We start from the raw sequence: 15,707 nt of genomic DNA on the forward strand, positions 1-15,707 counted from the left end.
CGACCAATCTTATATTACTCATGAATTTGTGTAACAAAACAATACATGCAGTCAAATTCTACAACGATCGATTACTCCAACAAATCAGAATTTCAGTTAACAACTCAGATTAATAATCAATGAAGGCAAAAAATTGATTACCTTCTTCCATTGTTCAGTAAAAACGAAAGCAATGACAGAGACCTCCCACAAATCGGTATATTTAGAGAATAAATACAAACCATGTCTTCTTCGATTTAGAAAAACAACCAACAATTTAGGACCTTAATGTGTTCAATGGAGAAGAGACGCTGAAAGTTTAGGGAGAGAAGACAGATTGCAGCATGAAATATTGGAGAATAACCGTTGTGATCTTTGATAGAGATAATCAAGAAACTTACCATAACATACTAATTTGTGTATCCCAATTTTGACCTTTTCAATTTTTTAATCATTTAGATTAAATTCATGAGGCATTATTTTCGGCCATCAGATCTTGAAAATGAAGGGCCGAGATTCAGTTGGACAATAGAACAAAAAATGAAAAAAGGATATGAATACATCCCTATATATATATATATATATATATATATATATATATATATATATATATATTTATATAGGGTCCTGTTAGGTTGTTAGCTATCTTAAATTGTTAACTGCTAACTATGTCAACAACCTATGTTATACTCTCTCTATACCATTAGAAATGAAACGTTTTTCTTTTTTGAGTTGTCCCATTAAAAATGAAATGTTTCCTAAAATAGAAACAACATTATCTCTACTTTTTCATTTCTATTACTTTATTATCTTTTTGTTCTCACAAAACAACACTATAGAAAATCTCGTGCCGAAAAACAAATGTTTCATTTATAATGGGACGGAGGGAGTAGATGTCAATACGAAGACATTTGTATGTGTTGGTGTTGACATCTATAACATAGCTTGTTGACATAGTTCGCAATTAGCAAATACTAACTCAGTCCCAAATAAGTTGAGTTGTGTTCCTTTGTGGGATGTCCAACTAAGTTGAGTGAAACAAAATATCTAATCACTCTTACTTTATTATATTACCTACTTTATTTTCTCTTTATCTTTCTTATTTTATTCATCTCTCCTACTTTTTAACATAATTTTTCTTAATATCCGTGCCCAAAAGTTTTGACACAACTTAGTTGGGAATGAGGGAGTAATAAGCAACTAATCACATCCCTATATAATACTCCATCTGTTACATTGGAAATGAAACGCTTTACTTTTGGGTTCTCCTATTAAAAAAAGAAATGTTTCATAAAATGGAAACAACATCATCTCTAATTTTTCCTCTCTCTTACTTTATTCTTTAACTCACAAAACAACATTATATAAAATCTCATAGCGAAAATAAAATGTTTCATATTTAATGGGACGGAGGGAGTATTATAATCTCCTTTTAAAGCTAGTGCTCACGAATATCAACGTAACGAAATGTACCACCTAGACAAGCAAAACAAATTGAAAAACCATTTTCAAAATTAGCACTCACAAATATTAACAAAACGAGATGGAACATAAATATATCATCTAGATAAGCAAAACACCATTTTTAAAAACTAGTACTCACAAATATAAACAAAACGAAATGAAACATAAATATATCATCTAGACAAGCAAAACAAATTGAAAAATCATTTAAAAAACTAGTAATCACAAATATCAACAAAACGTATGTAACTTAAAAATATCACCTAAATAAGCAAAACAAATTGAAAACACCATTTTAAAACTAGTACTCACAAATATCAACGAAAAGAAATGCAATATAAATATATCACCTAGACAAGCAAAACAAATTGAAAAACCATTTAAAAACTAGTACTCGCAAATACCAACAAAATGAAATGCAACATAAATATATCACCTAGACAAGCAAAACATATTAAAAAAAATATTTCAAAACTAGTACTCACAAATGTCAACAAACGAAATGCAACATAAATATATCACCTAGACAAGCAAAAGAAATTGAAAACACCATTTTAAAAACTACTTGTACTCACAAATAACAACATAAACATATACCATAGACAAGCAAAACAAATTGAAAACACCATTTATAAAATTTGTGGTCAATTAATTGAACATGAAGACGTACTTTCCCACTTGCAAGTACCCAACAGAAAAACAAAATAGAATGGGATGGAATAAATGCCATCGAGTTTGTTGAGCAAATCATGGCACTTTATTTGCTACGAATCAGTTTGAATTATTAGTTTTTGCCATTTTCCTTGTCTAGCAAGATTTGTGCGGCAAAGACGAAGCCTGATTGCTGCATCCCACCGTAGGCGGAGCAAGCCGGTTCAGAAGCTCACGCGCCAGTTCTTGGAGATCGCAGCCTCCTCCAACTCCAACGGCCACCGGCGTGGCGGTGTTGGAAAACTGGCGCTGCTCGATTTGTTGCCGCGGATAGAGGCTCCAAGAAGATTGAGGCGCCACCACTGTCGATAAGTCGTACGCCACCGGGATGGGAGAAAAATCCAGTATTGCCTGCGACACCGGAACCAGAAGCTGTTGTTGCTGCTGCAGCGGTGGCGGAGCTGGAAGATGCATAGCCGCGATGTGAGCTTGTAGGTAGGACAGTTCTTGCTGCAGATTCACCACCTATGTAACACACACAAGTTCAAAACTATGTCACATAACATGATTGTTTAATCATAAACCATATTGTTTCTTCTCCAAATAAGTTTGTCAATGTTGGAAAAAATTTTCAACACATAGGAAAAATAGGTAACAAACAAATAAGACCACTTCCCTTCTTCTAAAAGCAACTGGATAGAGAGATTCAAACATATGCAGATTACTTAGGTGGTGTTCGATTCAAGAGAAGATAATAATGATAAACACTAGTATGAGATAACACGTAATAGGGTTTGTTTAAAATTCAATTAGTCGTAGGGGTGAATGTGAGATGGTTAAACATGAAATACAATATAAGCTTGGTATGGAGACAGGCCGGTTCGAGCTTTCAAGAAAAAAAACAACTAAACAAGAGGTTAAATATGATCCTTAGTCACAAATAATCATGACAATCAAACAGTTCATAAGACCAGATAATAGTTATATAAAAAATGGGATAAGTAATAATGGAGTTCGTCTAGGACTAAATTAATCATAGGAGTGAATATGAGAAAGATATACATGAAATATGGTTATGTGGAAACAGACCAAGATACATTATCACATGTCGTGCTTTTAAAAGAAAGGCAATCGAATAGATATGAACATTAATCAAAAGTAATTATGCCAATCGAACGGTTCATTAGACAAGGTAATAGTGATATACAATACTCCCATAGGGGTTAATGTGAGATGATTCAACATGAAATACAACGTAATCTTGATTTAGCGGAGACATGCCAATAAACAATGTCATAGGTCGAGCTTTTGATAAAAAGGCAACCAAACAAGGATAATAAGACAAGATATGACCTCTGATCACAAGTAATCATAACAATCCAACGATTCATTAGACAAGATAATAGTACTCCCTTCGTCCCATAGAAGATTTCACACTTGTGGGATGACACGGAAATTTAAGATGTTTTGTTTTGTTTGATAAATAGAGAAAAAAATATAATTTTTATATTAATATGAAAGAGTACTTTTTTCAAAAATGGAAATGTGACATCTTTAGTGAGACAAACTAAAAGGGAAAGTGAGACATCTTTTATGAGACAAAGTTAGTAATATAAATATCAGATAAATCCTAATAGGGTTTGTCTAGAATTAAATCATAGGAGTGAATGTGAGATGGTTAAAAATGAAATACAATGTAATCTTGATTCTTGATTTTGTGGAGACAGAACAAGATATATTGTCACGGGTCAAGGTTTTGAGGAAAAAACAACCGGGCAAGAGATAAGATTATAAATGACCTTTAATCACTAGTAATCATGATAATCGAGCATCCCTTATGATACAATCTTTACGCATCTACTTCATACTCCTTTCGTCCACGAAAAATAGACCCATAGATAGACTACACATGCTTTAATGAGAAATTGCTAAAGTAAGAGAGAGAATAAGAAAATATAGGTAAAGTTTGAGAGAGAAGAGAAAAAATGGGTAAACTATGAGAGATAAACTTTCTATTTTGACTATTTTTCGTGGACATCCTAAAATAAAAAAATGAGACTATTTTTCATAAAAGGATGAGGTATATGATGGTATAACCTTTAAAAATAGCCAATTTTCGTAAAACAACAAAACAAATAAGACCATTTCTCTTCTGCTGAAAGCAATTGAACCGAGAGATTAAAACACATACACTCAGATGATTGGTTGCTATGATTACTTGTGATTAAAGGTCATGTCTAATCTTATTTCTAGTTTGGTTGCCTTTTTCTCAAAAACTCAGCTCCAGAATGTCATTATACATTGTATCTCATGATTATCTATCTCTCATTCACCCATATGACTAATTTAATCCTTGATAAACCCTATTTTAGTTTATCCCATATTTTTCTTGCTATTATAACGAACAACTCCACCTTATAGTACTATGACTACGATTAGTTACTCTTATCTTCATATATAATGCTGCAACCTCTAAAACTGTACATACACAGAAAATAATATTGGAAACAGCCCTAATTTGATGGGTTCGATCCAAAATTAAGAGTGATGAAGATCGAACGTTAACAATTGGAGATGTTTATTAAGATGGAGGGCTGAAGTAATAAATCCATGCATTAGAAAACAAAGATGTGTGGATTGATATGTATGGTATACACAAAACCGACCGACCAAAACCTTAATAACAGCAAAAAAAGAAGATAATAAGTTTGCAAGAAAGGAATGCAGGCGTATGTATACTAGTAAATTTTATTGATTCAGGGAGATGACTATGACTAAGACTATGACTACTGACTACATTATCATTAAATCAGGTTTCTTGATTTCAGCGAAACATGGTAACTGTTTCCCTCATTCAAAACATCATGGTCCACAACACCTCATTCTTCTCCATTGCATTTGCTGTGTGTTCATTTTCTAAATTACTAAAAATTACTATAATCTTGTTAAAGGAGCAAATGAATTAGTGTATTTTCGATTAATTCAGATTTTAGTCATGCATACTGATTTTGTCTAAATTAAAATACTAGGATATAAAAATGGAAGGTTTGTGAATGAGGGGAGTCAATAGTTGACCAAGTCAGATGAAATATTACCTGTTGTTGAAGATTAAAGATGTGAGCGACGCAGCCGTGGATGGGATCCCTGAGGCGCGACTGAGCCTCGTAGCAGACGGTGATGACGGTGTCGAGGCGCCTGCTCTCCGGAATGTGGAGGAGGAGCTTCGACACGTTGCTCGCCCCGAACACCTTGTGCACCGCCGCAAAGTGCGCCGCGCCCTGCTCCGAGTCGAAATACGGCGCGAATACGCACTCAGGTACGCACTTCCGCCGCAGGAACTTGCATGCCCCACACGGTCCCCCGCCTCCCGCCGCCGCCGCGCTGCCGCTCCCGGCCACGTTTCCACTACTCATACCTGTCAAAATTAAATCGACAATTAATAGGGTTTTCATCTCTTTAGATTTAGGGTTTTTAAACACAAAATGAAGCCACGCGATGAAGCAAACCCCCCATTAGCTGCTTGCGTGAAGTAAACATGCTTTTTTTATTATTTATTTATCTCGTGAATTCGCCTTAACACAGCTCATTTGCATCTCTTTTATTCAACTAATTAATAAATCGATCTATCATCTAGATCTACACTTCACATTTCAGGAAAAACATTCTAAAATCTGATTTGTGATAGATTGAATCGTGTGTGTGGTGAAAAACGCCGACTAATTTGAAGTTTTTCTATACCTTTTTTCGATGATGAAAAGGACCTTCTACACCTCTATGCTCTATATCATCATTACTTTTCTTTATATACAGATACCAATCCCCTCTCTCTCTCTCATCACATTCTCATCTCCTAATTAATTTTTATTTTGTGAATAGTGATTATAGAATAGTTTAACTTGTATTCTAGTGTGACTTAATTTCGATGCATAAAACTATTGGTGCCTCGTGTGAAATGATAAATCGAATATGAGATACATCATGAACTCATTATTTACAGTGTTAAAGACCATTGACTGGTATGTGCTCACTTGTGTCATAGCCAAGATTCCTGCTTGAGATGGCCTAATCATAAACTAAATACAGTTGTAACTGAAAGAAGAAGAAATAGACACTCGTTTTATGTCAATTATCTACAGTGCGAAAAATGTAGTATCATTAATCATTACTCTCAATCTATTTTTTATAATTAAATTAAATATTTTATTATAATAAATACTTCATCTCTCTGCCATTAATTATTATATTTGAGATAGACACAAATATTAATATGTGAAGAAATATTAATGAAAAGCTTAATAGAAATGTGAATTCCACTTTTGCATACGACTATTAGTTTAATAATGAAACTAATAATGAAATGTGACTGTGAATGAAATGTGATACATCCTTATTAAATATATTAAACATGTATGACGGATACTTCAAAATGGTAAAATAAAATAATAAATGAAGGAGAGAGTAGTAAAAAAAATCAATGGAAAGTTTACATGAATTGTATATTCTGATTATACCACGATTGATGCGTGCTAACAACTTTTTGTTCCATTTTCAAGTTCAGGCTTAACAAATCTATATAGCTAAAGATAGAAATTATTTACTATAATAATTGAATATTTTTTTCAAATAATTCAACACTACATAAAAATTGTCGACCTCGAAACGTCTAGAACTACTTTATTGTAAAAATAAAAAGGAAAAAATAACGCGTGACTGGTATGAAGGCATGAACAAATTAAAGGAAAACTAAGTATCAAACTCTTGTACAAATATAAGAGATGGTTTTCAGTGCCAACCACCAACCATTCTGTCTTTAGATGGATTTTAGTGTAGAAAACAAGAAAATTTATAACTACTCAATACGTGGATTACCTGAATATATGTAGTGAAATGATGACAATTCTACAAATACAGAGTAATTTTATTAACAAAAGAGTATATATATTCTTCTATATACTATAGTAGTAGCAACCAAAGTCGTGAGGAAACCACTTATTAAATCTTTATATAAACTTTTAAGGCTCGATTCGTGCATAAATTGAAAATGCAGATAAACCTATATGTTTTTAATTAATTAATTAAATTTGTGGAATAGATGTAAATCCTTCAAAATTTTCCGTGTATATAAGAGTGTAATTTGCAGAATATCATAGCCAGTTTTATGAATCTGTAAAACTAAAAGGTTCGAGTAGAAGCAAAAGACAAAAAAGTTGAGTGTGTCATTATACTCAGGGTATAATGTTTCTCTATTGTAGAATTTTATGATGCAAATACAACATTTTTAGTGCAAATTTCTTGCATATATAAACCACGTGAATTATATACAAATTTATAAATAACATGTTTTCTCATTAAATTTACAGTATGATTTGCAGTTGATCATGTAATATTAGATTTATGCAACACCAGAGAATTTTAGAGTAAGATCCGCCTCAAAAAATGAATTTCAAGAGTAATATATGTATATACGTGTAATACAAAAATAAATGCTATTAACACTTATATCGCATATGGAATCATACATATACCTTGTTATTTATTACTATTAGTATTTTCTTATTTTACACTCCTTCACTGCACATTATTATTTTATTATGAATCATGCATACTATTTGCATTTTGTATCTTTTCCATTTATGTCAAAAGTCAACACATTTAATTACCTACATTATACTATTTCTATATTGTCTTCATCTCTCTCTATTTAATTTATATAAAAAATCAATTTTCATCGTTATGTATCTATAAGAGCATCCACATCCATGCTCTTCCCCAAGAACATGGTTGTTGGCCCGGACACACATTTATTAATTTCTTACTCTCTGCTCTTCCGCAAGAGCACAAAATCCACATCCATACTCTTCCGCAAGAGCATGCTCAAGGATCGCACCATTCTATTATTCAATTTAAATAAAAACATTTCCACAATATTAAAATGCATTAAAAATACCCGAAATACTATTACAAATTACTGAAAAATTAAAAATTATATAATTAAAATCCAAAAAATTAAAAATTACATAAGTAAAATCCTAAAAAAATTCATAATTAAAATCCTACAAATTAAAAATTACATAATTAAATCCTAAAAACTACATCCGTGGAAATTTAAAGAAGATTAGCCCGATGACGGTATCCCCAATTGAGCTCGAAGAGCTCGTATCATTGCTTGATGTGAATCAAGCTGCTCGGGAGTCATCCGAGCCGTATTGACCATATTGATTTGACCCAGAAGGACCCACAATGAGTTGGTGGGGGTGGAGGCGGCACAAAGGGAGCGGGAGCGGGAGCTGGAGGTCGCGATGCGGCTGGGGTCGCGGCGCGACGGCGGTTGGCCGTTGCCTGTTTCCTTCCTTGCGGTCGGCGTTGGGAACTGCTCGGGCAGGCGTCGGGGCTACCTAAGTGAGCTCTGGCAAGATGGCTAACCACCGCATCCTCGCTGGCGTCAGATAGGGATACCAACCTCGACCGTTTGCTGGAGGAGCTGGATGAGTACGCACCTCCTGCCAAGAGTCGAGATACTTGAATGGTTTGTACTGAATTGAATGGTAGGTCGACATGGCGGCCGTGATGATGTCAACCTCGCTCGTGCCGCTCCCAGCCGACCGCTGTTCCTGGTGGTAATACCCCTGAAACTTTTGGATTTCATCTTTGGCTCTTCCGATGGCATTGCGCACCATACTCTCATTGTGCCCGATGGTGTCATCCGGTCGGTTGGCATTGTACCGGCGAGAGACGCGGAACCAAAACCTGTCCCCGGTTTGGTTCGTGTCGGTTTCCGCATCTTCGGAGATTTTCATGTAGGCTTTGAATAACTTCTGCATCTCCCCCGGAGTGTACGGGGTGCGGACGTTGGTGTCACCTATGGTACTGCCACGGGTACGAACACGGACACTACGATGACGAGGAGGAGCGCCGGAACCGCGTTCGTACGGAGTGAAAGAATGTTGGGGCGCTCCCTCCCTTGCCAGTTTCGGGAGGCCACCCGTATTGCCCCTCGGCATCTTGCTCGTCCACCTGGTTAGGCCGGTAGCAACCCGGAATATGCGAACCTTTGGTTTGAGGAGGGGCCGAGAAATCTGTATCCGGATTAGGGAATGACGATGAGTCGAACCATTCGTGGTTCCATCCGCGGTAGTCGGAGGGGTGATCGTCGGAGCCGGACATTTTATGCAAGAGTGAAAGAGTGGGAATTTAGATGAGAATTGATGAGAGAATTTAGAGAGAATTGATGAGAGAAGTATTTTGTGTAGTGTGGTGTAAAAATTTTGTGTGGAAATGAGAGTATTTATAGATGAAAATGTAAATTTTGGGATAAAAATAATTAAAAATAAATTAAAAGTGGAGAAAAAATGAATATATATTATTGGGAAGTGGGAAAATAATTTTTTTTAATTTAAAATTGATTTTTAAATATATTTCGATTTTTTGTATAAAAAGGAAAATGTCAAACGGCTTTGTCGTTGGCCAATCAGAACGCGACACGTCAACCTGCTCAGCGGCACGGCGGTGCTCGATGCATCGAGCAGGGTGGGTCGTGCCGCTGGCAAGAGCACCGATGCACATGCGGCCCGCCTTATCGGCGAGCACCGATGCACGTGCTCTAATATTTTCTGAAAAAAGATGGGACTAGAATTTTTAGTACTGCCTATTGTTCTTTCATTTTAGTCAGTAGTAATATGGAATCCATGACAGTCAATAAGTTAAACTGCTACACAGGATTGAATGATGATGTTAGTCTAAACCGAAGGGGAACATTGTTGATATCAGCGTTTTGTGTTTTAGTACAGTTGTCTCCAGTTATATGCATGTTTCTAATCATTTTACATTACAATTATATTTAGGATTTTTGAAACTTAGGAAGCAAGTTTCATCGCTGGCAAATATATTGAGTGGAAAATCCTTCATGACATCTATATAATTTGTGAAGAGGAATAAGGAGTAGAGACAGACTTAACAAGGTGATTTTTTGAGTACAATATGTCAATATTACAATGGAGAAGTTTTCACTTCAATTGAAGTATAACTAAAAGAGCATCTACAACCATATCACTAAACTCATTCTTTCACTCCAAGTTTCGCCTCACATTTTACTTCATTCGTTACATAAGAAAAACATTCATAATCCATCATTCATTTTCTTAACTATTTATGGGTTCCATTTATTTTATCTTTTCTATTTCTTTTATTTTTTATATTATTTATTTCAACTTAATTCAAATTCAAAATTCTTTAAACCCTAAAATTACATTATATTATAAATATGAAATACATAATTGAAATCCTAAAATTACATTTTATTAGAAGTGATAAAATACATTATCTAAATTCGAATCACTAGTTGTCGTGGCAAACTTTTCACCAAATACGTTCAATAGATCTCGTTGGAGTTGATCATGGATGACGAAGTCGCAAGACGACTCCGGACGGTGTATATATTTACGAAATGTTGGCGGCGAACCTTGGTGTTGTGGGGTTGGTTGTATTGGCGAAGCTTTATGAACCGGGGGTATCTTCATCGGATAAATTAATCGTGTTTGGCCATTCGTCTTCAATGATCATATTGTGCATTATAATGCACGCGTACATGATGTTGACAAGCGTCTCCCAAAATTAGTTTCGACCCAGACCTTTTGATGATGTGAAACGAGCTTATAAAACTTTGAATGTTTTTTCGACATATTTTCGACCAGCCTCTTGATTCTGCACAAAAAGAGCACGCTTAGGGTCTTGTGAGCAAGTACGTGCCTTCACAAAGGTTGGTCACCTTGGATAGTTACCATCGAAGATAGTAACCCACGTTATAGCGTTGATTGTTGGCCTCAAATGTTATTGTCAATGCTCTATCGTTTAAAAACGTCGATGAAGATGTTGGAGTGGTTGAGCACGTTGCTGTCTGATAGGAACTCGCCAACGGAGGAAGAGGATCAGACCGCCGAGGATGAATCCGCACCAACTCGCAAGGACCAAACCCAACAGCCCAAGCCCAGAACCGTGAAGAAGTCAGCCCAACCAAGACGAGAACAACCCAAGTGCAATGCGTCTCGACCCAGCAAGTACAAAGATTACGTATCAAGATGATCATCAAGAGTTTATTCGCTTTCCTTTATTTTGAGAGATATTATTTGGTTTCCTTAATTATCGTTATTTTTGCTTAGATAGATAGAGTCAAATCTTTTCGGGTTTTCTTCTTGATTCTTTCCCGAATCGTAAGTCCGAATCAAGCAGGGGGAATTCTATATATTATAGAATTCCCGTAGATCGAGTCTTGAGAAATAAGTAATACAAATTGCCTATTGTCTCATCCCTAGTTCTCTGCACAAAACTCCCAGCACCTCCACTGGGGCAATTCATCGAACACATTGCATACAATCAACGATAGGACCTTAAATCCTATCAACTGGCGCTTCATTGAGCCTCTCTTCCCCCGCTGTGTTTTTTTTCATCTACCAGCCATGGCGTCCGACGACGTCGTCACCAGTGGAGACCCCAAACTCGACTACACCCTCCAAGAAATAGGACAGAGCATGTTCGACATCAAAGTTCGCATCGCCGCTGATGAGAAAAAGATACAGTCGAATCGCTTCGCACAGGAGGCTTTTGAACGACAACAAACTCAATAGAATACGTGTATGGCCATATGACTCGTCTGATAAAGGCGGTCGAAAATCTGGGCAAAAAGCCACCCGACGCGGCAGCATCGGCTTCTACAATGGCGACCCCTCGTGGTTGGAATTTACCACCCTCGACCACGATCAAACCAATAGGGTTTAACCAGGATTCTTGGCCGAAATTGAAGATGGATCCACCCCGTTTTAATGGCGATGGGGTAGTTATGTGGATCAAGAAAATTCAGAAATTTTACAACCATAGTTTCACCCCGCTTTCTGATCGTTTATATCTAACGGAGTTTCTATTGGATGATGCGGCAGAGGAATGGTTCGAGTGGTGGGAATCCAATAACACCAACCGAGGATGGGACGATTTCTTACTCGACATTAAGCGGCGCTTCGATCCGGATTTGTATGAGGATTACGTTGGGCGTCTTGCTACTCTACGACAGACAGGATCCTTGGAGTCTAACCTCGCTGAATTCGAGCCCATATTGAGGAAGGTGACACACGTAGGCGACGACACTTTAACATCGCTCTTTGTCGCCGGACTTTCGGCTTCACTAAGCACGAGCTTTTGATTCGTCGCCCCGCTTCTCTCAGCGATGCAATCGCGCTCGCCCAACAATTAGCAGCTTGTCAGGCTGCTACTAGTTCTGATCAATCACTGCGACCTCGCCCGGCATGGCAGTCTCGTGAATTCAAGCAGCCACAAAAAGCTACGAGCGCTGCACCGAAACCGACCGACTCTGTTCGCCTGCAGAGTTCCCAGCCCCGTCAGCAGCGCGAGTCATGGGGCCCGATGGATTACCCCGTCATCCATATTTTGGCTGCGGAGCGAGCGGAACGCACAAAAAAGGGGCTGTGTTGGTGGTGCCCGGAGAAATACTCGAGATCACATATTTGCAGCAAGAAGTTTTATGCTTTTATGGGTGACGATGAGGACAGTACCTCTGCCCATTGTGACGAGGAGACATTTGCAGACGAGGAAGCCGAGAATATGGTGATTTCGGCCGATATATCTCGTGTCCTTGTTATTGGACCCAAGCTCAAACCACGTTCGATTCACGTCACGGGCATGATTCATGAAATTCCGGTATCAGTGTTGATTGACGGTGGCAGCACGCATAATTTCATAAAACCCGCCATCGCTGAACAACTAAGTCTTTCGTTGCACACTATTTCTCATTTTTGAGTATTTGTTGGCAACGGTGCGTCATTACGTTGTGATTATGTGAGTCTTAAGACACCGGTATTTCTGCAGGGCACTCGTTTCGACATCGACCTATTCCTCTTACAGGTGGAAGGCCCTGATGTTATATTGGGAGTGCAGTGGCTTCAGGATTTGGGAAAGGTGCTGTTGGATTTTCGGGACTTGACCATGGAATTCTTATGGAATCAGTCGCCGGTTATTTTGAAGGGAGAGGATAAACCACCAAAGCAGATATCTTATAACAGCCTCTTTTCGCTCATCGGCCGGGACCATGAATCAGATATTTTTGAAATTATTCCTCTGGGGTCGGACTACAATACCGCCGCTGCAGCCCCAGCTGATTTAGACCCAACTTTGGCGTCTGCTATTGAAGAATTTGGGGCGGTTTTTCAGACCCCTTCGGGCCTACCCCCATCTCGCTGCTGGGACCATCGCATTCATCTACCTCCGGCAACCAAACCGATTAATGTGCGCCCATATCGCTATCCTCATTTTCAGAAAGCGGAGATTGAAAGACAGGTTAAAGAGATGATATCTCAAGGTGTCATTCAACACAGCACTAACCCATTTTCATCTCCGGTTCTCCTAGTCCGTAAGAAGGATGGTACATTTCGGTTTTGTGTAGACTACCGAGCATTAAATGCCGCAACAACACCGAATCATTTCCCCATACCGACGGCCGACGAGTTGTTTGACGAACTACACGCAGCGGTGATTTTCTCAAAATTGGACCTTCGTTCGGGTTATCACCAAATCAGAATGAACGTGGATGATATTCATAAAACCGCATTTCGTACCCACGATGGCCACTTTGAATTCTTGGTGATGCCGTTTGGCCTAACCAATGCTCCGTCCACATTTCAAGCAGCCATGAACGGAATCTTCAAACCTTTCCTCCGCAAATTCGTCATAGTCTTTTTTGATGACATCCTGGTTTACAGTAAATCACCAGAGGACCACCTTGGCCATCTCCGCGAGGTACTGACGATCCTCCAGTCGAACTCTTTCTTCATCAAGCGGACGAAGTGTGCTTTCGGTGTATCGACAATTGATTACCTGGGGCACATTATCTCTGCAGGAGGGCTGCGTGTCGACCCCACCAAAATTGAAGCTATGTTGGCTTGGCCACCTCCTACCAATATCAAGCGTCTCCGTGGATTTTTGGGGCTTACAGGATACTATCGCCGATTTGTGCAAAATTACTCGATCATTGCAGCACCGCTCACGGAACTACTTAAGAAGGACTCCTTTATTTGGAGTGAAGCAACGACTGCCAGTTTTCAGGCCGTTAAGGAGGCGATGAGCTCTACTCCGGTACTTCGCCTCCCTGATTTTTCTTTACCATTTGTAATCGAAACCGATGCCTCCGACTTCGGAATAGGAGCTGTCCTAATGCAGCAGGGACACCCGGTGGCGTACTTCAGCAAGAAATTAGGCCCGCGACGGCGCGTCGCCTCCACTTACCATAAAGAGCTTTACGCCATCGTGGAAGCGGTTCAAAAATGGAGACAGTATTTGTTGAGACGGGAGTTCATAATAAGGAGTGACCAGCGCAGTCTTAAAGACCTCCTCTCCCAGGTGATTCAAACACCGGATCAGCAGTTTTATGTACGAAAACTAATGGGGTTCAAGTTTTCTATTGAATACAAATCTGGTGCTTCGAATAAGGTGGCGGATGCCTTGTTCCGCCGCGACGATGACAGTCCTGACTCCGTGGCAATGGTGTTCGCACTTTATGCTCGCCCAATTCCGGCCGTGATCGAGACAATTCGCCGCGAGAACGCCCAGCTGCCGGATCTGATCGCGCTTCATCGGGCAGCAAATGAGGGAAATGCCCCACCTCACATCTCGGTCTCAGATGGCCTGCTCTATTTCAAACGAAGGGTGTATATTAGCCGGGACTCACTCACTCGCTCAACTATTCTTGGGGAGTGTCATGACTCGCCCACTGCGGGCCACCCCGGCGAGCGCAGAACGCTTGCACGTGTATCGGCGGTTTTCTATTGGCCTGGGCTTCGCCAGGATGTCCGCGACTATGTTGCAGCATGTTTTACCTGCCAATCCACGAAGTATGTGCGTGATAAACCCAACAGATTAATCCAGCCCCTTCCGATTCCGGGTATGGTATGGGGGGCTGCCTCCATGGACTTCATAGTGGGCCTCCCTCCGTCGCACGGATACACGGCGGTGATGGTTGTGGTTGACCGCCTGTCAAAATATGCCCATTTTGGGGCGCTGAAACCCGGGTTTGATGCTCCTCGTGTGGCCCGGCTGTTCGTCGATACCGTTGTGAAGCTGCACGGGTTTCCAACCAAACTATTATCCGATCGCGATTCCATCTTCATGAGTGATTTTTGGGATGAGCTCTTGAAGCTCAGCGGAACGAAACTCCAGTTTACGACGGCCTATCACCCGCAGACGGACGGGCAATCGGAGGTTACTAATAGAGCGTTAGAACAATATCTGCGGGCGTTTACCTTTGACCGCCCGTCGCGATGGCTGGATTTGCTGCCATGGGCGGAACTAGCTCTCAATTGCAGCATCAACGCTAGTATTGGCATGTCCCCTTTCCAGGCGTTGTATGGTCGCGAGCCCCCGAATATTTTCGTGACATATCCTCGGCCATCCCATAATCAAGCCGTGGAGGAGTTGCTGTCTGAGCGCCAGGAGACTTTGCGCAAGCTAAAGCTGCGCATTGCGCGATCGCAGGAATCTATGGCGGAGTTCGCCAATCGCCATCGCCAAAACGTGGAATTCAACGTCGGCAACAAGGTCCTCTTGAAGCTCCAACA

At 39.4% G+C, this 15,707-nt stretch overlaps 1 protein-coding gene across 1 annotated transcript; it reads right to left on the minus strand.

Moving 5' to 3' along the window:
• Nucleotides 1–2,250: 2,250 nt before the first annotated feature.
• LOC121796930 (LOB domain-containing protein 18-like) lies at nucleotides 2,251–5,507 on the minus strand. The gene is made up of 2 exons (XM_042195692.1): nucleotides 5,190–5,507; nucleotides 2,251–2,619 (listed from the first exon to the last, which is right to left on the minus strand). The coding sequence occupies exons 1-2, from the start codon at nucleotides 5,505–5,507 to the stop codon at nucleotides 2,251–2,253; spliced, it is 687 nt and encodes a 228-aa protein (XP_042051626.1).
• Nucleotides 5,508–15,707: the final 10,200 nt, after the last annotated feature.

The sequence above is a fragment of the Salvia splendens genome, chromosome 3 (genome assembly GCF_004379255.2).
Source record: "Salvia splendens isolate huo1 chromosome 3, SspV2, whole genome shotgun sequence".
NCBI classification, from domain to species: Eukaryota; Viridiplantae; Streptophyta; class Magnoliopsida; order Lamiales; family Lamiaceae; genus Salvia; species Salvia splendens.

Bases quoted from the DNA above. Each gene is read 5' to 3' on its own strand.
- LOC121796930 (XM_042195692.1), bottom strand. From the start codon at position 5,507: ATGAGTAGTGGAAACGTGGCCGGGAGCGGCAGCGCGGCGGCGGCGGGA. The intron at 2,620-5,189 runs GTAATATTTCAT...TGTGTTACATAG, and splicing joins TCTTTAATCTTCAACAACAG to GTGGTGAATCTGCAGCAAGA.